This window comes from Psittacula echo (genome assembly GCF_963264785.1).
Source record: "Psittacula echo genome assembly, chromosome: 6".
NCBI lineage: Eukaryota > Metazoa > Chordata > Aves > Psittaciformes > Psittacidae > Psittacula > Psittacula echo.
The window spans coordinates 62187672-62209699 of record NC_137743.1 but is presented as its reverse complement, the minus strand read 5'-3'; the positions used below and the strand labels follow the sequence as shown (position 1 = coordinate 62209699).

At 39.0% G+C, this 22028-nt stretch overlaps 1 protein-coding gene across 1 annotated transcript in view; it reads left to right on the top strand.

Moving 5' to 3' along the window:
* Positions 1-22028, top strand: part of RBMS1 (RNA binding motif single stranded interacting protein 1) — a 94724-nt gene that overhangs the window by 12813 nt on the left and 59883 nt on the right. Inside the window, exon 2 of the mRNA XM_080621698.1 lies at positions 14384-14559. Within this exon, the coding sequence (XP_080477824.1) occupies positions 14384-14559 (176 nt within the window). The remainder of the gene's footprint in view (positions 1-14383; positions 14560-22028) is intronic.

Genomic DNA, 22028 nt, shown 5'->3' with positions numbered 1-22028 from the left:
TAAAAGCAGGCTCATATGCTGGATTTTGCTATGCTGATCTTTGCAAACTCCTTGCTATGTTTTATCAAGTCCGTGGATTTGATGGAACAGTTGTGTTCACAGCGTTGTGGTGAATTTAAGGCAGTTTGCCATATAAAAAGACTGCTCCTCATGTGTACACCCTCGATCTCTTGCATTTAGGAAGATATTTACATTTCAATTAACTTCACATAAAGAGGAATTGATTTACTAATTCATTAAGTTCTCTAACTACTAATTTTAATTTAAAATGAGTTATGTTCCTATTTATGGCTTAAAATTCAAAAGTTCACCCACTGATTGTCTTAAATCGGTACTCAGCAACTTTGTGCTTTAAACAGACTTCTAAAGTCAATGTCTCTGGGTGGTGGGGGTAGACGTGCTGCCCGAACTGGCTTTCGTCAAACAACAACAGAACAGTTTTGCTAGAAACAGCCTGGATCTGTTGAGACTGATGCTGAGCAAAGGCCAACAAGCCCTGCTGGATCCAAGTTGAATGGAATTAAATAGTATTTGTACTGTAGTAAGCATTGTGTTCTGGGGTATCCTAGTCCCCGTTTCCTCAAATTGTGCTGGAAAAGTGATCTCTCCATTAAGCATGCCGGTAATGAAACAAGTTATATGTGTATTACTGTAACATCTGAAACTATCCTTAGAGAAACAAAGGAAGTGCTCTTTTTCCAGTTGTGTGCATAAAATTGTTTAGCTGGGGAGAGGAAAAAGATGTTGAAGAGCATAATCACAGAGTACTATGAGATGTAATTGGCATGCTGATAGGAAACAGGAGAAGAAAATGCTTCCCTTCAAGTTCTAGGAAACTAAACCAAGCTACAGTTGCAGGTTAGGAATTTGGAGACATCTGGAGATGAGAATTATGACTTCTTGTCATCTTTTCCAGGAGAAAGTTGTCCAAATGTCAACATTTTCCTTGTACTCTTCAGAGTACATAGTTTTAAGAAAGCAGGTCATAAAAGCTTGTGGAAGGGGAAGGTAGAAAAGTGCATGATACTGACTTAGTCCTCAGTGTTCAGACAACCTGTAGTTTGGTTCAAGATTTGAGTAGATGGGACACTCAGATCTAAAAGAAAGTAGAAGCTGTATGTGTGTGTACTCACACAGAGACTTTTTAAGGGCAAAAGGGCAGGGTGGTGATAACTCAGAGAAACTTTCATAGTTTCTTGCTATGTCAAGCTATATTTTTTGCTACTATTTCCTGATCAGCCGAGGCCATCCTAAGTTGTCCGTACCATCTTAGCATCATTTTCTGTAGTAATAGCAGCCACAGATAAGTATTGTTTGGTATCTGAACTGCTCATCAACCGGATGAGCTGTTCGTGTTTCTGTCTTTCCCAGGAGTTAAACATAGCTGCTTTTGTCATGTCACAAACGGATTGTAATTTGTTCTGTGGTGCCTGCGCATGGATAAGTCTCCATGTGTTACGTGAGGGGAAGTTGTGCAAATCATCCTGGGCATGACAGACCAGTCTTTTTTTCCTGAAGAGCAGAGGGTATCCTGTGTGTGACTGTGTATTATGTCATACACATGTAGAAAATGGACCTTTTATGCCACTTACAATGAATATGCTCCAGTGAACACTTGGCCAAAAAGGCTAGATGTGGTGGTCTTTAGTGTAGCTGTGTAATAGTGCAAGATATGTCTGAGAAACGTCAAAAGTTGACTGTTATCCATTGGCCCCAAAAACTTAGAAACAGTTGTCCGTGATGCTAACTTCAGGTCTTCCTGCACACAGCTTTTTCTCAGCTCTGGCTTTAAGTCGCTTTTGCTGGGTATAAGGCATGCTTCAATCATTATGGTATTCATTGCCTTCCATGAGAATACAGCTAACAGCTTGTCCATTCTGGAGTTGTTAGCACACATGTAACTGCACTAATGTAGTTGCATTAATGAAAACCTTTAAGTACTACTGCCATGTCTCACCCGTGCTGTGGGCAGCTTGCATGGTGTTTGCGACACTCCCCTCCTGTGTGGGAAACGATGCAAGAGGCAAATGTTTTTTAAAAGCAATGAAGTTCAACTCCAGTTCTTCCTTAATGAGATTTGAGCTTCTATGTTTTACTTTAGGAAACCATGGAGAGTCTGGAGAGTCATTTAGAAGACTTCAGGAATTTAATTTGCAGTCTCATATGCGTGACACATTCTCATTAAAATCTGAAGAAAAATCGGTATGCGTGCAAACCGAGCAGAGTTTGTTCCCTGGTCTCTGTGGAAAAGCCCTATGTTTAAAAGTTTTGCCAACATTATACACTTGTGTCTTCTGGTCTGTCAGCGTTATACAATGTTGAAATGTATAAAACTCCTGGACAGATTTTCAGCTTGCGTGAATGAATGCAGAACCATCGGGTGAGAGTGGAACCAGGCCGATGTGTGCAAGTGCAGAAAACTGACAACTCCTCACATAATGAATCTGACTTAAAGAGCTGCTACCAATCTCAGTCTTGTTCCAAAAATGGCTGGATTGCTAATTTAATAATACTTGGCTGCTCTGTTCAGTTCAGTGGTTTTGCCATGAGGGAGAATCACATTTATAGAGATGTGGTCACCCTGCCCTAAAGAATTGCAAGTTCAGTGTCAGACCCTGTATTAATGTATGTGTGTGTATGTGTATGTACATACACCACTTTTAGCAATATGGTCTCAGCCATGGGCTCCTTGAATGTCAAAATACCATGGCAAATTTAGCACAAGCTCTTACTTTGGCTTGTGCTGAAATAATTGTAAAAAGTATCTTACACTTCCCTTTTATGCGACTCCAGTGTACAGAAGGCAGTGGGGTATAAAGTCTTGAAGTTGTATTTAATCTGCACTGTTAGTGTTTCTTGAATTAGGTATGTGGTTTCCTAGTTATACCTGAGACTTGTCTTAATACTTTATCAGCAATGTTGTTTATGTCCTCTTCCTCTGTGTTAATCATAATTAATTGTATCTGCTGCATTTTATCATATTGCAGAATATAAGAACCATAAGGGCGCTTGCTGAAATTGCAGAAGTAACAAAAAAACAAAGGAACTTTCAGCCTAGCACAGATCTTGCTGGCCTTACTTCTATGGCAAATACTGTAAGGGACTGCGGAAATACTTGCAATGGAGTATTTGCAATGGAGTAACTAGGAAGAGCAGTGATGCTTTGAGTATATTTTCCCTGTTGTCCGGCTCCTGGAGGAGTCATTCATTCCCATGGAAAACGATGGAAGATGCTGCCATTCTCACTGAAGTCGGTTTAACTGTAACCTGGACTAGGCACATAGCAAACTGCTGAGCAACCGAGTTGAACCTTTTTGGTGTCAGTTTCACAAGAACCTTTATGTTGTACTTGTGCAAGCATATCTACACTGTTTTGTTTTTCAGTGGTACTTCCGTGGTAGTTAGGCCTGGAAACACAGTAATGTGTTAGATAATTAGAAAAGAAAAAACATTTGCAAACTGAGTAGGAAGGATAAAATATCTGAACTGATCTCTACTTTAAAGCATAAATCATGCAGCTCAAAAGAGCCTGTTCATGGGGTTATCCAGATTCGGGCTTTATGATGAAGTCTTAAAAACCTAGCTTCTTTTTCTACATTCTTTTCTTGTTTTCTCCTGACATGCCACCTTTCCTCCAGCTGGAGATGCTGGCTGCAGTGAAGTGGGTGTAGTCTGTCAGAAAAATGTTAACATTTAGCAATGTAGAAGAAAGAACCAGCTGTCTGCACTGTCCCATCTGCGTTGTCAAAGAGTGCAGCAGAAGCAAGAATAGGCTGGGATGTACTGCACTAGGCTACTTATTTATTAAATACTGGTGTAATAGAAAGGTTGTATTGCCAAAAAGAACGTACATTCTGTGCTTTAAAGTGGAGGGATGCACAGTAACAATGCTGCTACTGTGATGGGTGTAATATGCTGCCCATAAGGAACCAGCAACGTAGACAAAGGGATTTTGATAGGAATTGACTCCTTCCTACATGGTCAGGCACAAGTTCTTAAATTTATTTTTTTAACTTGCATAAACAGAAAATGACATAGTGGATCCCATGTCAGCCAAAAGAGCCATCTGTGGTCTAACCCTGTCACAAACAGTATAGCAGTAATTCCAATGCCACTCACAGTGTGGAGTTTGCCAGAAAAGCAGATGCTTCTTCTGACATGCATCTTCAATGCAGTGCTGTTTCTATCCTATAATTGCTGTCTGTGGAGGGAGGGTGGGTAGGGTAGCCAGATGAGCAGAAGGATGAAATTGTAGTTTTTTTGGAAAAGCAGGAGTTTAGAAATAGAAATAAAAATTAAAAATGAAACACTTAAAGAATTGTTTGAAAAAGCTGAAATAAAAAACTGCAGAACTACTGTATGTGTTTCATGAAACCTGTGACACTTTTTAAGTGAAACAATGCTCGCAAGAGCTTATCAGAAATCTCAAGTCTAATACAGGATGGAAGAACAATAAATAGAACTTCAGAAACCTTTCTGTGGTGTTTTTAACTTTTCAAAGGAAAACACTTCTCTATTATTTTAAAGAGATTGACCAAATGTACTTTCTTTTTTTTTTTTTTTCTTTCACTGGGGCTGCTAATCTTTGTAGCACAGCTGTTCAAGCACTACTCTGAATATGCTGAGGTGAGTATCTATGTGTCTGCACTGTGCTGTTTTTAACATGATACTTACACTCATCAGTAGCAGCTTCATGAGCTGTATGGACCTAGATGGACTAACCACCAAACTACAACGATGGGTGGCATCCTTAACTGGTAAGAAAAGAGGATGGCCTCATGAACATTGCACTTTTACAACTTTATGAAATTAAAACCTTAATTACCTGTACCATAAATATGCATTCTAACATTGCAAGTAGAAGTACTTGAAAACAGTAAGTTTTTGATCACATTGGATATTGTCTGTGGCCCCATTTGTTGGCACTGGAGGCAGAAGTTCAGGACACCTCATGACAAAAGAGGTGAGCAGAATAACAGTTGAGCTGGAGACTGGTGTTCTTCTAATAGAAGAGTCTGTCCTCTGTGCAGAAGTAACTGCCTTGTGTGATACAGGAAAGTCTCACTGCCTGAGCTTAGTTTTGCAGGATTCACTCAGAGAAATGGTTACTTGCTCTTATTTTCCTACAAGGGAGCCAAAAAATACCCAGATAAATCCAGGTCTCTTACTTTCCATATATTTAAGTCCCACCTCATGGTACAGCTTAGTTAGTTCTTCCCATTACACTCTTCAGTGTGGTAAGAAGATAATACATATTATTTATTTTTGAGATTGCAGTACACTTGTTTCCAGTTTCCATGAATGAGAAAAAAATAATTTCCATTTTTCCTTTGTATTTTTTTTATTATGAGAAATGTCTGTTTTTATTTTTTCTTAAGAAAAAAAACCAGGAACTTTCTTACTTTGAGATATTACTTAGTGCACCTTCTCATCTTCAGATTTATTTTGGATAACTTTACTTACTAAGCAGTGTTTAAAACCAAAGTGTATCAGAAGCACCATGAATTTAATGACTGGAGAGGAGGGGGAAGTGATAGGATCAGTGATGCCTTTCAATGTGCCTTTTGCTCTGCTTCCTCCCCTCCCACGACAGTGCACGCTGAGAAGCTAATGATTTTATTAGCTTAAGCTCCACTGCAGTTCACACCTCACTTTTTGCTAGAGAGTGCTGTACAAAGGGAACTGCTGATCTAGGCAGTATTTCCTTATTTTGCTGATGAAAATGTCACGTGGGACAGTGTCAGAAGACTCGGTCAAGATCTTTAGGTGTTTACTGCTTCTGCCTTACCCTCTAAGCTGGTTGCACTGGCAGTGAAGAAAATTACATTTGTTTTGATGTTATCTGCTTTTGGCGTATTTGTTCTGTCTGCTTTTATTTCTTTTTTTTTTTTTTTTCTTCTTGGACTCTTGTAAGATGATTGTTCAATAATTTGTTCCAGAGTGTTTCTGGGAATTGGAGTTGGGCTGACTGCTGTGAAATTCCCTGGGTCTTCCTCTTCCCCTTAAAAAAGTTGCAGGACATTTGCTGATGGAGAAGTGAAACTATTTATGGTAATTCTGTATGTGCCAGCTGCAGTTTGGCTGGATGTCTTTTTTCATGTTCTGGGAATTTTACGGCTTTCATGAAGTACAACAATTGCCTGAGTACTTGGTTTTTTTTTGATTTGTGATCTGTTTTGGGAGAACACCTGAAGAGTTTTTAAATGGGGTAATGAGTAGAAATATTCTTGTTTAATGAATGTTTAAGCAGAATCCTGAAGGGACCGCTATGACCTTCAGTTTAGGGATCTCTGAACCTCTTGGCGCTGTGAGCACTGTAATAGTCACCTGTCCAAGAGGCATATGCAAATGCTTCATTTCTGTAGGTTTCCCCTGAAACTTCGAAACTGCTGCCTTCTGTGCTCTAAGACGTCTTTTATGTGCTTATTGCTAGCATTTAATGAACTCCACTGGAAACATGGCCATAGGAGGCCTTCCTGCTGGCATATGACCCAATGTTCACCCTTTCCCATCACACAACCTGAGACATAAGAAGCCGATCGAGTCGTTTTTGCTTGGAGTCTATAGGCTGTTGTGTGATTTGCCAGCTCTAATGTGATCATTCTTGGTGTAGTCTTACCTACTACATGGCACAGGAGTTTCTAAGTTAATTGTTCTTTCAGTGGAAGCATTTCTCCTACCAGTGGTATCTTGGATGTTTCCTGTTATAGAGGACATTGTAAGATTTTATACCCTGCTATTAATGTGTACCAGAAGATGTGTAATGCAAGAGAGAAATGACTTGTGTTCAGTGTCATGTGTTGGACTTGCTACCTTTCAGAGGCTTGCATAAACCCATTAGTATGTGCGTTAAGCCTCTCTGAAAATGAATGTGTTTTCTTCTAACTGTAATTTGAATCCTCAGGCTGGAACAAAAAATTTAACATAGTGTAGGGATTCAAGTACCCTTTTCTCTCTGGATCCTGATCAAAAGCTTTGGCTGGTTTCACTGAAGGAAATAGGTCTGCGTATTTACTAGAGTCAAGAAGGAAGTTGGCAGTGAATTCTTTTGTGTCTATTGCTCAATGAAGCTAACCACAAAAACACGTACATGCTTCTTTTTCTTTTTTATTTTTGTTCCATTCTTAGTACCAGGCTCTCTTTCTTCAGGTACTTTGCATCTTGACTTTCTTTTTACGTTCTTTTAATATAGACTAGATGTTGGGTTGCTGCAGCCTGTTTGAATTTCAGAACCTAAACCTCAAATATTTTGCTTTAGCTGTCTGTAATTGTGTCATGGCTAGGGCATGGGACCCATGTGTTTTTTTGTCAGAGGATTGTCCAGGGAATCCAGGTGTAAAAGTGAAAGGGAAGAGGGATGCTGCAATTCATGATGAGCAGGTAGAAGGGAGAAGAGTTGATAGCATCTGCAAAGGAACAGGACATAGCCCTGTTTAGCACTCCTGTCTCTCCCGTTTGTGGCTAGTTTCAAGGGAGTAGCTGAGCTCCTGGGAACTTTGAAGCTTTTTCATTATCACTGAGAGCTACCTGAGAGCAGCCCCTCCTGCTGTCTCCAAGTCAGAGGTTTTTGTGTGTGATAATAATGAAAAGAACCCCAGCTTATCCTTGAAGAAAAAAAAAACAAAACTCTTCGGTAGCATCAGCGTCGATTTTTGTCACGTACTTGCAATGCAGCCAGGATTATGCTCTCACTTTTTCAAGTGTTTTAGTAAAAAGGAAATACATAGATTTAGAGCTTTGTTTCATTGCTAGCGGAAGATTGCTGTTATATTAAACTTTAATATGTGTAATTTAAACAATATTGGTTCAGTTTCCTATAAAAAATACGGGAATGTGACATTTTGTCAACAAGCTGGAATGTTTTACTTCTGTACTTTTTGTTCTTAATCGTAGCTTTCTAGTGAGAACAAGTTTAGTCCTGCTATGTCACTGTGGAGGATGGCTTGTTCTCTCACCATCCTGAGGGAAAGGAAGCAAAATAGCTGCCAGTGAGGAGAGAATAACCAAAATCACCTAGGGGTGAAATTCTTAGGAGCCTCTGTGCTGTGGCTAAGGGTTTATGCTAGACTTTGTCTTATATCATTGCTGATAGAGCCACTCTTCATGAAGATCTTTTAAAAAGGAAGCTGATAAAAGCACCTACTCACTTTTAGATTTCTGTATTTCAAGGAAGGACTTCTTAAATGGCTCAGAAAAAAAAGTGTATTGACTCCTTTCCTGGATTTTGCTGAAAAATGTTCTTACTGGCAGGATGGTTTAAAGTAGTTAAAACACAATGGGCTTGAAAAGAAAGACAGTATAATAAAAAAATAAAGTCAAAGTTTTCATGGACTTGGCTATAACATCCAGGCAAGAGAAATTACCATAGCCCTCTATTTTTAAGAGGAGTTTTGCATGATAGAACTTAACTTATATGTTAACAAATAAAATTAAAGCTAAGGGGCTACTTTTTTTTCTTTATCCCCTAGTTCAATGTAATTTGTTATTTTTTATATATATATATTTCTTTGTTAGTACTTGATTTTCAACCTGGTTATTGCAGTCCATCATTATCATAATGGCAGCTGTAGTATTTTGAGTGTAGTTGTTTCATGCCAAGATGTAGAAGGTTTAGAGAGCTTTTGGGGAGAAACCCAGTGCTGTGGATCTCCAGATGCTCCTGGGCTGTCTGTGATATTTTGTAACTGGGAGAGTCTGTGCTTGATGCCAACTTCTACCCACTGGTCCTGCCTCTTCTCAACAACTGGTTGTTTCTGCTCCACGTGGCTTGAGCCAGGAAGATGGAATAGGCTTGGATCCTGGGTGTGCAAATAGCTCTGTATGATTGCAAGACATAATATCTGTGGTCTCAGCCTGGTGCAGTAAACCAGCCCTTGCTGGAATAGTCTTGTTGACTCTTGCAGCATCACTGTGATAAGACCATGTTCTTTACCCATGCAAAGAGAAGTTAGGGTTGGTGGTTTAAAGGATGAAAAGGGAGCAAGTCTCAGGTTTTCTTGCCTAAGGAGATTTTCAGCAGGAGTCTGAGGGACCCAGCTTTTGAGATGCCCCCTACACTTCATCTTGAAAATGTTTAGAAAGGAGCTGACTTGCTTTATCTTGCTGTGACAAGGGCTGATTGACTGAAGAACAGCAGTCGGAGAGGCTACCCTAAGGCAAGAGATGTGAATACAGCAGTGGCACATCTTTCTGTTTCTACTGGTTGACTCATGTCCACTGAGAATTGGTCTTGGAGAGGCCTTCAGAAATTATTTTGCTTGCCGTAACATTTCAGACATGATGATGGAAACCGTGAAATAGAATAGTGCAGGACACTGAAAATGGCACCTCCGCTAGCTAGAGAGATGCGGGCTTAGACTAAGTGTTTAATGTTTCCTTATCTATAGGAAAGTGATAATGCAACTGTTTTCATCAGTGAATACTCATTTCTGTTAGACATTTGGAGTTCTTTCTGTTCAGGACGTGATTTTATTCCAAACAACCTCCTGTTTCTGAAGTTGTGCTCTGAATATGGCAGTGTCTTGCTTCACTATGTGTGGCATCTTCTATTTTCCTGAGCTCTCGCTTTCATTGTACATGTAAAGTTCTGTGTTAAGTAAATTAATAAATAAATAAAAAATCACCCCCTAATTTAATAAAGGGTTTTGTTTTAGTTGTTTTTTTTTTCCAAATTAATGTAATTTAATACTTTTTAACAGTTACACACATCTGCAAAAATGTGTGGTAGTTTTTATATCTCCCAGTTACTGAAGGTGCTGTTTCAAAATGCTACTTAATGAAATCAGGAAGGTTAGGCAAAACAAGGCAGTGTAAGCAGGTGCTTGAAGCTTAATCACCTGAACCAAAGCTAGGCAAACACTGATGTCAAGATTTTGAAACTGTGAGATGATCCAAGCAGCAGTTCAGGATAAATCAGATAGTTAATGTGTGCTGTAATTTATGGTTTGAATTTTGAGTAGATGTGTGAGAACTTTGTTGTTAAGTCATGGTACTTTTCCCATCAGGAATCTTAGCTGAGTGAAAGAACTCATAATTAAATGCTAGTGTGATGTATAACTTCATAGACATGCTTTTAATAACACAAAGTTAGAGACTTAAATGGAATGCTACCATAATAATCAAACTTTGTTTTCCAGACAGTTGTTACCCAAGTTGCCTTCTGCTTGTTGGAGTTTCCTTGGACTTTTGTAGTCTGAAGGCAGCAAGGATTAGTATCTCTCAGCTCCCAGGCCAGAGGAATTTCTCAGTGTTATTCCGTTTTGTTTTGGCTGGTTGTTTTTGGTTTTTTTGTTTTGTTTTGTTTTTTTTGTGTTTTCTTTTTTTTGTTTTGTTTTTTGTGGTTTTTTTTTTTTTTTGTTTGTTTTTGTTTGTGTTTTTTTCATGTGGCTCTTTCCTGTTGACAGCAAAGAGGTACTTCTCCTTGGCAGGCAAAATCCTGGTTTGACTCCTTTCTAGTCCTTAAGTATAGAGTGGTTTATAAGAAAGACAGGAATGGTTCATGCAAAGATGGGTATCTTCTCCAGTTGTTTTTCAGTACTTGTGATCGATTCCTGTTTGGATTTTATATTGAGAAGAAAACACGGGCTGACAGTGTTCCTTGGTTTAAGGCATTCCACGGGGACTTTTCTGTCACTGAGCTTTTCTTTTTTCTAGTGAGTGCCTGTGGTTTTGCCACTGCTGTGGTTGGGCTGTGGAGGGCTGGAGGGAAGGTCCCTTGAAGACCAGGCCAAGGGTGTTGGGAGCTCCTCACAGCTGGCTTCTGAGTGGGATGGGGTGGTCATACAGTGTATGGGATAATTATTCTGTCACTGGTCTCTTTTGCTTAGCTGTTGAAGATGACAGGAAGGAAACTGCTGAGGAGAAGGAATGATTGCTGATTACTTTTGGGAATGAAGACTAAGGAGGAAATGGCAAACCAGTGTGACAGTGGTGTTTCTTGTGTACAGCAATATTGTCACAAGAAATAATGGTCTGTTACTTAGATTTATTCATCCTCCACTTTTGTTCTGTGTTTTAATTTAAGATGCAATTACTAAAAAGGAAAATTACTGAATGTGGTTTTGTGTACATTACATTATTGCAAACTGTTGTGAAGTCCATATGATTTGACTTTAAGAACAGATTTTGATACGGATTTGCAGTGAAGACTAAAGTTTGCAAAGCAAAACTCTTCACAATTGATTTCAGATTTTATAAAAAGCTTTCAGTTCATGTTTGTGAATGCTGTTTCTAAACAAAAACCCCCAAACTTTGGCCAGGTCTCCACTGCAGAATGTCTTGCCAGGGAGCACTGTTATCAGCCAGGGGTGTGGAAAAAAGTCATACATCCTTGCTGACATTGATACATTGGCAAAACCCCAGGTGTGGATGCAGCTGTGGCGGCAGAAGAGAACTTTTTTTATGAGCTTAGTTTATGTCGTTTGGGGATGTTATGCAACTACGCCAGCAGAAAAACTCTTCTCTTGGCATGGGCTGTCAGTGTAGGAGGCTGTGCCAGCACAGCTCCAGAGGCGAGGCTCTGTGCTGCCGATGAGCCTTTTGCAGCAACTGGGAAAGAAAAGCCCCTTTAAAGAAAAGAGGGACCCCTCTAATTTAGTTTTTACAAGTAGCTGTCCATGAGGAACAGAGTGGAAAGAGTGATTCAGATTCTCAAATTAAGTTCTAGTGTAAAAAATGTGTTTAAGTCTTACAGCTGTAAGATGTTACTGTCCCTTTAATGATTGTCTGTGTCACTGGGTTGCAGGGTTTGAGAGCTGCAGTCCCCAGCATCTGTGTTTTGTAAAGCCTTTAAGGCTGGTAGAGGTATGAGTTTCTGTGGAAGCAGTGAAAAACTTCCGATCTGTAAACTTAGGAAGACAACTGTAATCACGTCTCCATTCCCATCATATTTGAATGTGACCACTAGCATGAGAGCATCTTCATGTTTAAGTAAAAGTTTAAATTTCTCAGAATGGAGTGTTTATGTGTTACAGGAAGGCAGAGTTAAGATTCCTGCTTTCTCGAGACACACTCACGTTTTTGGTTTGTTTTTTTTCTCCTCTGCTGCCTTTAGCCAGCTGGGGACAAGATTTTACAAAGCCCTGGTTCTTCATAATGTGGAAAACCAAAGATTTTTAAGGGGAAAAATGCTGTAAGAAGTAAAAAAAAAGCAAAGACACTGAAATACAGAATACAGGCTCTTAGTCTCTTGTAGTAATTACTGTTTAAGATGAAAACTGGTACATGTACATTGACTTTTATGGCAGCTGTGCATGCACAAAGGGAAGTTTGTGTCTCAAAAGTTTGAGCAGAGCAGTTGTGTATTTGATCACTGTGTGCATTTTGAGAACTCCATTGAAGGCTTCTTGAAGAGAATAGCAGCACCATGCCAGATTAAGTTTGTTCAGTTTGTTATGAAGATGTTTTGAAAGTCGTTGCTCTGTCATTCTGCATTGCTTGTAACCCTAAAAATAATTGCCTGGCGTTACTGGAAGCAGAACCGTCTGACAGCCCGACTTGCACTGCTATAGTTAAAATCCGTCAATGTTTCCATTACAAATATGGAGGGAGGATTTAATCTTTTTCCCATTTTAAATCACGCCTGGAAAAAATTCTAGATCAGCACTTCAATTTGAAGTATAAATCTTCTGGAAAAGCTTTTGATGTTTCTAAAAATCTTAATTAAAAACCGACCAAAAAAACCAAACACCAAGCCCCTCTAACTTTGTGGCAATGAAATACCAGTATTCATTTGTGAAATGTTAAATGATCAGGAATATATTTCATTCTTTTTTGTAATCTTCAGTTCTATAAAATTAGGCAACAACAATGTTTCTACATATCAGTGTTGATTTTACAGTGAGTTTTCTTTTTCCAGGCTATTACTGCTGCATAATTAACTTTGCAGTATGCTGAACTGGAAGATTTCAAAACCTTCTTAGGGAAACACAAAGAAGAAGGGCATAGTTATCATGAGGTTTCTGATAGAAGGCATGCCTTTGTACTTCTCTCCCACTCACAATTTCATTCCAGTTTCCTGAGGTTCTCTCTAAAATAGTTTCACTTCTCTTGTGTATTAAAGTTGTAGTTTCATGGGTGCTTTAAACCAAGCTAAACTGCAATCCTCTGTGCCTACATATTCCTGTTCCCTGCCTTGTGACAGCCAAAGCTTTTGCGTAGCACAAAGCCACATGTGGTGAACCAGATCAGGGAAGATAATTTTTTTGGTTCAGGCTGTGGCTACACAACTGTTTGTACTAGTCCAAAGAAGAGGGTGGCACCAGGGCGGGAACAAGTGAGTCTACAGTGACATCTCACTTCATATTCCACTTGATTTCCACACACACCACCCCCCCCACCCCCCGCCTTCCCTCTGCAGTTCACAGGGTGGTTCTTTGCTGTGAGCTTCTTGAGCCGTAAAAGCTCATTCAGGCTTTTGCAGGACGGGGGCTGCATGCGGCCAATTCTTTTTGTCAGTGAAAACTTTGTAGTCACATGACTTTTACTGGCAGCTTTAGTTCTCTAGTAATTTGTTGAAGTATTCCTCTGACAACACAGCAGACCTATTCATAACACTTTGTACAGTGTCCTGTTGTACTGTTATTAATGCAAGTGATTAAGACTGCTCTGTTGCAGATTTTCTCTAGGATGTTTTTATGTTCCATTACGGTCTGATTTCAAGAACAATCGCGTTAATGCCTTGAAGACTAGGTAGAAGTGCTTATGTGCTTATCTACTTCTGAAACTTTATTATTTTATTTTTTTTAATTGCCATTATACATAGTTTTTTTTCTTGACACTGAAATAATCCACGCATACTGAGATCAGTGGCAAGATGATAGTTCTGCCAAAGCACACAGTTAATTCAAATGTCTGTGGTCACTCTATCTTTAAAAAAAACAGTTGCAGTATTGTATGAAGTACTAAGAGCATGAAGAGATGTAAAAAAGGCTTATTTCTGTATTTCTGCATAGTTTAAGAAAATAGCGTATTATTCATGTCTGCTGCAAGAATTCATTTATGGACATGTGAAATAGTCATAGTGATGTAAACTTGGTTTACACTTGCTGGAACCTAGAGGAACAATATCTCCTATTTCATATTCACATCAGATGCCACAATGAAGAGCGCAAAATTCTATGAGTAATATTCAGCAGAAGCTATATGTAATTTGAGCCTGTGTCATGCATCGAGTGTTCTTCACATGGTGGTTGGGTATACTTTAATGTGCTTGTAAGTCCTGTCTCAAACATGGTGTGAAAGCAGGTATATTTAAAATACACAAGTAATTATGTACTGATTTAACACAGAGCTGCAAATAGTGAACAGGCTACTGTATACTGAGCTAATGTGCATACTGCAAGTGCTATCTGTAGTTTACTTTAACATGCTTTTTTCTTTGCAGCAGTCCATTGTACCAGCCCACCCAATGGCTCCTCCTAGTCCCAGCACCACCAGCAGTAATAACAACAGTAGTAGCAACAGCAACTCAGGATGGGATCAATTAAGTAAAACAAACCTTTACATCAGAGCACTGCCTCCGAACACCACTGATCAGGACCTGGTAAAATTATGCCAACCGTAAGTACTATACTTAAATATAAATTATAAAGTCATACCTTAAAAGCTTATAAAGTAAAATTGGAATGAGTGTTTGGATTATGAGGGAAGAAAAACAGATTTGTAAATAAAAATCCCCATGCTATAGTGTGATGGCAAGTTTGAACTTCCCTGTCAATCAGAAGAAAAAGAACGCGTTTGTCACTTCGGAGAAGCTAAGAAAATTAAATGTAAGTGTTGAACAGAAGCAACCTATTGGTTTAATAAAAACTATAATCACCCATACTGCTGCCTGATGGTGTTGAAATCGCAGATTAATGAAAATTAACGCCTGAATGTGAAACGTGCTATCAAGAACCCACAACAGAGGGTCTCCTCTGTTCACTACTAAGATAATCCGCTGATACAAACTCCTCAAGTAATTGTTCTGCATCACTGTATGTTACAGTGTGCATCTGAATGCTTACCATAGATTCAGACCAATTTGTTGGCTGTACATTACTGCATAATTATGGTTATCATTAGAAATGGTTGATCCGGGTTATAATCCTCTCTGGTGGCTGGAGTTGTGGGTAAACTTGGCTTAGCAGAGGGTTTTCAGGCAATGTTGTTAACATGAGATTTTTGTTTGTTTGTCTGTGAGGTTTTTTTACAGCAGCACACGCCTTTTAGTTACTTTCAAATGTGGGTCAGAAATCCAGAGACTTGCAGTTATGTTGTTTATGCACTGTTTAAAATTACCACTTGGTACATAATTTATAGAGGAGATTTCTTCTTTTATTTTTCCTATTTTTTAAACAAAACTTGGATTTTCAGCATTTTAGCCACGTATCAGTCATCTAAGTATTGTAATAAAAACAACTTGCTCTCAGATCTTTAAAGAAAAAAATTTTCCATTTGGTCATTTTCCCAAGAGCAAATGAAATCCATGTGTTTTACAGAGAAGAGAACAGATTATCAATCTGAAAAGATTCATTAATAAATTAAACACTTTTACAGCTTCCCATGTGACAGTGACGTCTTCACTTGCATTTTAGTGGCAAATGCATGTTTTACAGAAGTGGATTTTTCCATCCCATTTTTGTTTTTCAGACTGATGAAGAAACTTTGGCCTGTGTACTCATGTTATGCTAGGACACAATTGTGAGGTTATTTTGCACTGGAGCCGCCTAGTAACTGCTATTTGTGCAGTGGTTACTATAGCTTCTTAATCTCTTTCTGAAGACATTTTGGTTTGCACAGTCTTAGATGTCATCGATGCATGAATGTTCGAGAAAAAAATATATTCGATACCTTGCTGTAACTGGTCCTTTCCCACTTGGATAGCCACAGATCCTGATTTTTTTGTCGATGTTCAATATATAATTGTAGTTGGACAGCATGAATTTTGCAACTAAAGGCAAGAACTGCAGCCATGGAGTTACTAAATCAAATGTGAATTTACAGACTTGGAAGGCTGTGACGTTTCTTCCTGCGAGATATTTCTCTCCTAAATGTCTTACTTGGGAGGAAAGGAGGCTGTGTCTCAAAATTTTCCATTTGTGCTGAGGAACTAAGTGAGATGTCCAGAAATTTTAGCCTTGGAACATCTTTCAAAAATCTGGGCAATCTATTAAGAGCCTTAAGGCTTCTTTGCCAGCATAGCGCTTTAGCAACTAACTTGATGCTGCGGTAAGGTAGAAATGATAACATTCTCTCCTTGTTCAAAGGTCAGTAATCCACTTTTATAAACCATGGAAAGTTTCAGATGCAAAATCTGCCTAAACTTCTAGGACATAGAGGATAGGATATTTGTGAAAGTGAATCTGCCACGTTCGTTGTTGAAGCTGAAACACCACCAGATAAGTAGAGAATAAAATCTTGGACACAGAACTCAGTGTAGAAACTACTGTTTACTCCAGATCTGGAATGTTTTCATTAGCTTTGTCCAAATGCCTAAGACTTTACTGGGAGGCCTTAGAGTAATTTTAGCTTGTTTTACTGATCTGGAGTGGATCTTGCTATCCTAAGAAGGCATCCACTGGAGTGCTTGATGCTAAGAACGGATAGAAAGACTGTTCTACATATTGTAGAAATGATCTTGCTGGCTGGCAATAACCTGTTTTGAGTGGATGTACAGGAAAAGATTACTGGCTTTTGTTTTATATCTTTTGGCTGTTGTCAGGCAAGGCAGAAAAACACCTGTGGGTTCAGGAAATAATTTTAAAACACCATTGTCACTACAAATGCCAGAAACATCCCATCTGTTCAGATTTTCCTTCTGATCCTTGTGGACTTGTATCATATACACTGTACTGAAAAGTTATTTTCAGTGGTGGTTATTGTAGAGAAATACTGCTTTCAATATAACCCTCAGAATACAAGGTAGAAGAATCTACAGAGTTCTTCTGTGGAGGTCTGGTTGTACAGTGACTTTGAATTGCTTTAGTCAGTGTATTTCCTTTAGCTTTTGCTCATGACAGCTAGCAGTGCTAATTTTGGCCATGTTTTTATCTTGATTAATTATTTTTGGTGAATCACTAGAGAAACCTCTTATCAAATGATAGGCATGTTGGGTTTGCTTTCCTGTTTTAGCACAGCTGTGCAGTATTTACAAACACAGTTAGCAAATGTTCACCAGTTTAGTGGAAAAGTAATTTCTCGGCAAGAGCGCAACTTGCCAATATGCATCTCTACAGATCTGCTCTCCACCTTCATCTGCTTGGTTCTTTCTAGTTTTTCTATTAGGTGAAGCTTTCTCCTCTTTTTCCAAGATGAAAAGAGTGTATTATAATTTTGTTGTGAAGGCATACCTGAGAGTACAGCTATTTTCTGACAGTATTATTTGCTTTTGTGTGGGAAATGAAGCTGCCATGTTTTTGAATAGTTCATTCAAACAGGAGCCTGCTACTCCAGTTCTGTGTTGCAAAAGCAAATTTCTTTGTATCGGTTGTGCAGAGGCAGAAGTGTAGGGAAGAATAAGGTATAGGTATTATGTTTGTCACATAATAAGGATGTTGTAACAGCTAACCCAAAATGAGTGTTAAGGGGACACCACTGTGAGTCAGTCCTGACCATAAGAGCTTTTCATCAGGTATGTAAGGGTAGGCAAAGCAGTTGATGCAATGTCCTGTTGATACTATCTTTTCTGTGGGAGGCTGAACAGGAGCGATCAGCTAAATAGAAGAACAAAAGCAGAGGAAAGAAGAAATTAGAGTTAGGAGCTGATGAGCGTGGTTTGGGGAAGCCTGTAGGAAGCTGCCTGACTCTGCTGTGCAGTTTCGTTTCCCAAACCACATAGTGCTGTTGCATGGGATCTGTACTGAGCAAAAGCTCTGCCATGAAGAGCTGGTTTTACAGGATTGCTGGAACAGTGGTAGCTAGAGCCTGGTTGTACTCCCTTCCCCTGATGTGGCTATCAGTACTTCCTTGATGTGCCCCTTCAGCTGTTGGGTTGGATTTATGAATATGTTATTTAGGCTTTAATGGTACTTTCTTATTTGGTGGCTGTTAGACAGTCATTTTTTGTAGCTTATTTAATATCTGGATTTGAAGAGGCAAGATTAAATCCATGCCAGCTATTCACTGAAATTGTTGAGACTGCTTATGCAATTAGAGACTTATATGATTGGGTCTTAGGAGATTCAGCCAGGAGTTTGTAACTTGCTTTGACATGTTTTCTAGGTTCTTTCCAGACTCTCACTAAGCTCTGTGCTTTGCTGTGGATGATCTTTATGTCCGAGCCATACAGTTCCAAAGCACTGTGCTTTCTACTGTCCCACTATGATTTACTTCCTAGCCTGCAGCATGGCATCTCTGTAGTACTGAATTTATTCAGAGACCTCCTTTTGTGCCATTTACATCATTAAATGAGGATGGTGCAGCACACCCTTCATCCTCCTGACAATCCTTAGTCCCATGGTGAGATTTCAAGCTTTGAGGCTTAACCCAGGTCTCCCCCACTCAGCTGGGCATAAATCATATTGCCAGCCTGCCCTTTGGTGTGCTCTTTTCCAGGCTGTTTGCTCGTACTTCCTTTGCTGCTTCTATCAAGCTGTTTGTAGTCTGTGTGATATTTTTGAAATCTGTTCTTGCTCTGGACAGTTTCACTTTGGCCTTCCCCCTTAAGTTATCGCTTTATGGTTATAATGCTGTTTTTCTGTGGGATTACAAGTAAGAAAGCAGCTGCCTTAAGGATATCAAATTATATAATTAGAATGACAGACCATTGTTCTGTACTAGGATGGTCAGAACACAACAGGACCTTGTGGTGACTGCCTTTGCTTATATGCGTTAGGAAATCATGTATCATGTTGAAAGAGTATTTTAAGGATTCCTTCCTAAATATTCAGCATTACAGAATGAATGGTGGGCTAATGGTCATTTTGAAACATTTGAGCCAGATGTGCAATACAGCTTTGTTTCCACAGCATGGGAACTTTTATTTTTTTATAGTTCCATACTCTAATGTTTCCCTGTTTTGTGGCAAGAGCACCCGGAATTTGTTTCAATTACCTACTCTTCATAAAACACATTTTCATTATGTCATGTGACATCTATCAGCATATTAATGTTTCCATGTTCTTTGCTTGCTGTGTAATTGTGACCTCTCCTTGTGATGCTGTTTCCCATCTCCTTCAAACACACTCAGGACTGAGAAGTGGTGACTGGAGCTCAGATATTTGCTGTAATGGGAAGCTGTCATTGTCTGCAGTCAGTTAAGAGCAAGAAATGTGCTAATTTTAGTCAGCATCTCATTAGAAAAAAAGACATGTCTGGACTGTAGGAAGTAGTCTAATTGTCTTTTGGATTTAACTCTTTGGGAGAGTGGTCTGAGCAGGTCACTAAGGAAATATCTGTACTACATGAATGCAATGCCTTTAGACAGATGATGTAGGTAAGGGAAAGTGGAATGGAAGATTTCAAACCCAGCTTCTCCAATTTTTTTGAAGTATTTTTTATTAATTCCTTTCTCCTATATTCTCCATTTTCCTTGCATTTTTCTTTCATGGTTTGTCAGCTGCAGTGAAATATTGCATTCATAATTATGTAGAATATGATTTGATGTCATATAATTAAGTGTGATATGTCAGTGTCTCTGAAACTGTTCCTTTTGAGATCAGTATTAATAGTTATTATGTATTGAGCAAAAGCCTGTATCTATTGTCCTTCTTTCTTTGGCCCCTACAGATTAATTCTTTTAGAGGTTTAGGCGTGCATTTAAAAAAAATAGTATTATTGCATGCATCTCTGAATAAATAATACCAGGTTTACAGAACAGCATTTGGTTGTAGGAGGAGGTAGATTCTTTAGCAGTCGAGCAATATGTCATTTGTAATGTTCATCTCTATATTGTATGGGACCAGTGTCATCTTTCTCTTTATTCTTTAAGGACTGTGGCATGGTTTGGTCTTTCTTAAATTCCAGCATGGTATGTAAATCAGGTCTGCTAACTTCTGTGTTAGCTGATGATCTTTGAAGAGGTTACTGTCAAAATTAACTATCTCATTTCTTCTCTACAGAGAAGAAACAATATTCAGTTTTGTATGTCTCTTTTGGCAGATACACTGGAGAGATGTAGGCCTGACATGGAGACTGGAATGGTCCTTTTTGTTAGGACTTGATTTCCACAGTCAGTTTTGAGGCATTTGCGTGGTATGCCATGGGAATTGCGATTGGCCTGGAGACATGATGTTTGGTTTGAATAGTCATTTCCTTTATTTTTTTAGTAACTGCTTTCAGCAGTTATGTTATGAAGTGACAAGCCTGGTATGGGGTTAAAGAAGACTCTCTATCTGCCCCTTAATATTTGCACTTTAATTAAATAAAATTCAGACAGCTTTTCATTGAAGATCAAATGAAATCCTCTTGGAGGAGTTCCAGGGTTTTTTGGGGGATTTTTGGGTTTGGTTTCTTTTTTAGCAATAATGACTTCTTGTAGAATGTCATTAGGGACCCATAGGTATTTTGGGGAAAAATTTAATTGAGAAAAAAAGTAAAAAAAAAAAAAAAAAAAAAAAAAAAAGTTGTCTTCTAAAGTCCTGTCCTCTGGCTATAGACAGTCTCTTGAGATGCCTTGAATTTAAAACAAATATAGTTTGAATTTTCTCTTTCTGTTTTGTGATTAAGCAGAGATTGACGTTTCTCAAACTTAGTATTTCATTTAGCCTAACAGTAATGAGCAGTTCCCTCTCAGCATACCCTGTTAAAAACTAGCAATCTGAATATAAATGCACTGAGGAACTCTGTGTCTGCGCTGTGGTGACAGATGCTGCAGGGACCCAGCTATTGCACAACCTCCATCTCCTCCATCTCCAGATGAGAGTTTTGTTGCAGTGTGGGGCCGGAGGAGAGGTGATCCCATGGAATTTCCTTTAGGAAGTGGGGGCGAGGGAGGAGAAGAGAGTGGAAGGAATGTTTCAGCTGCAGCTGCTAGTAAAAGAAGCACTAGGAAAACAAATTGGTAAAAGTTACCGCCATGGAAGCTCTTTTGTTGTAAAACAAAAAGTTGATTTGATAGTGTGGGGCCTGTAAAATCTGTGAGTGTTTGCAAATCTGCAGATATTTGTTGTACAGAGAAGCAATCCTTGTTCCATATCACAGAGCTGCAGGAAAGAAATGTCCTGTGGCAGCTGATGGAATGCCTTTGATCAGGCTCCTGGTCCCCAGCTTCCTTGATGGCAGGGGCCAGACTCAGATGGAAGGTGATAGCAGCGCAGTTATTCGTTGAAATAACCAGTAATTCAAGAACATTTTGAAGGGGGTTGTTGAATTTTAGTGGACTACTGAAAATGTTAACAAGTACTGATCAAGTGGCTTTTTAGTGGGTTCCATGGTGCCAAAACCTGTCCCTTCTGTTAGAAGGGACTGCATAGGCAGGTGTCTGGGAAACCAGTTCAGATTAAATCAGTTTACAGCCCAAGCTGATTTCTGTCCTAGCACGCTTACATTAAGCTTGCACTTTTTCTCAGGTTACCATTCAGTGTAGAAAGCAGGATCAGTTATTGCAAGCAGAGTCTTATATCTAATGTCTAGTATCTCATGTGGCTTCACGTAACTCAGAAATCTTGTGAAGTCTTAACTTTATTTGCTAAAGGTTAGTTCCGCTTACCTCTGATATCTGTAATATTAACTCCTTGAAACAACACAAAAAAGAGCCATCTGATGTTGACACATTACAAGACCGGTCTTTTTTGTAACCTTTCAACCTTTTTTCCTGATGTTGTTGCCAAGCTGCATTTAGGATTGAGAAACTGACACCCCCAAATAGTATGCAACCCAGATAATAAATATGCGTATTTTACCTGCAGAGTGAAAGCAGTAGCAAATATAGGTAGACAATTCAGATCCTGCTATCTCCAATGAAACCTGTAATTGAGGTAATAGGGAGAAAAAAACAGTATTTATCCTTAAAAAATCTCCATAAAATGTTAAGCCTTGGTTCTTAACTGTTTTCCCACAACTGGCTAACATTCTACTCTCTTTTGACACTCAAAAAATATCCACTGCCT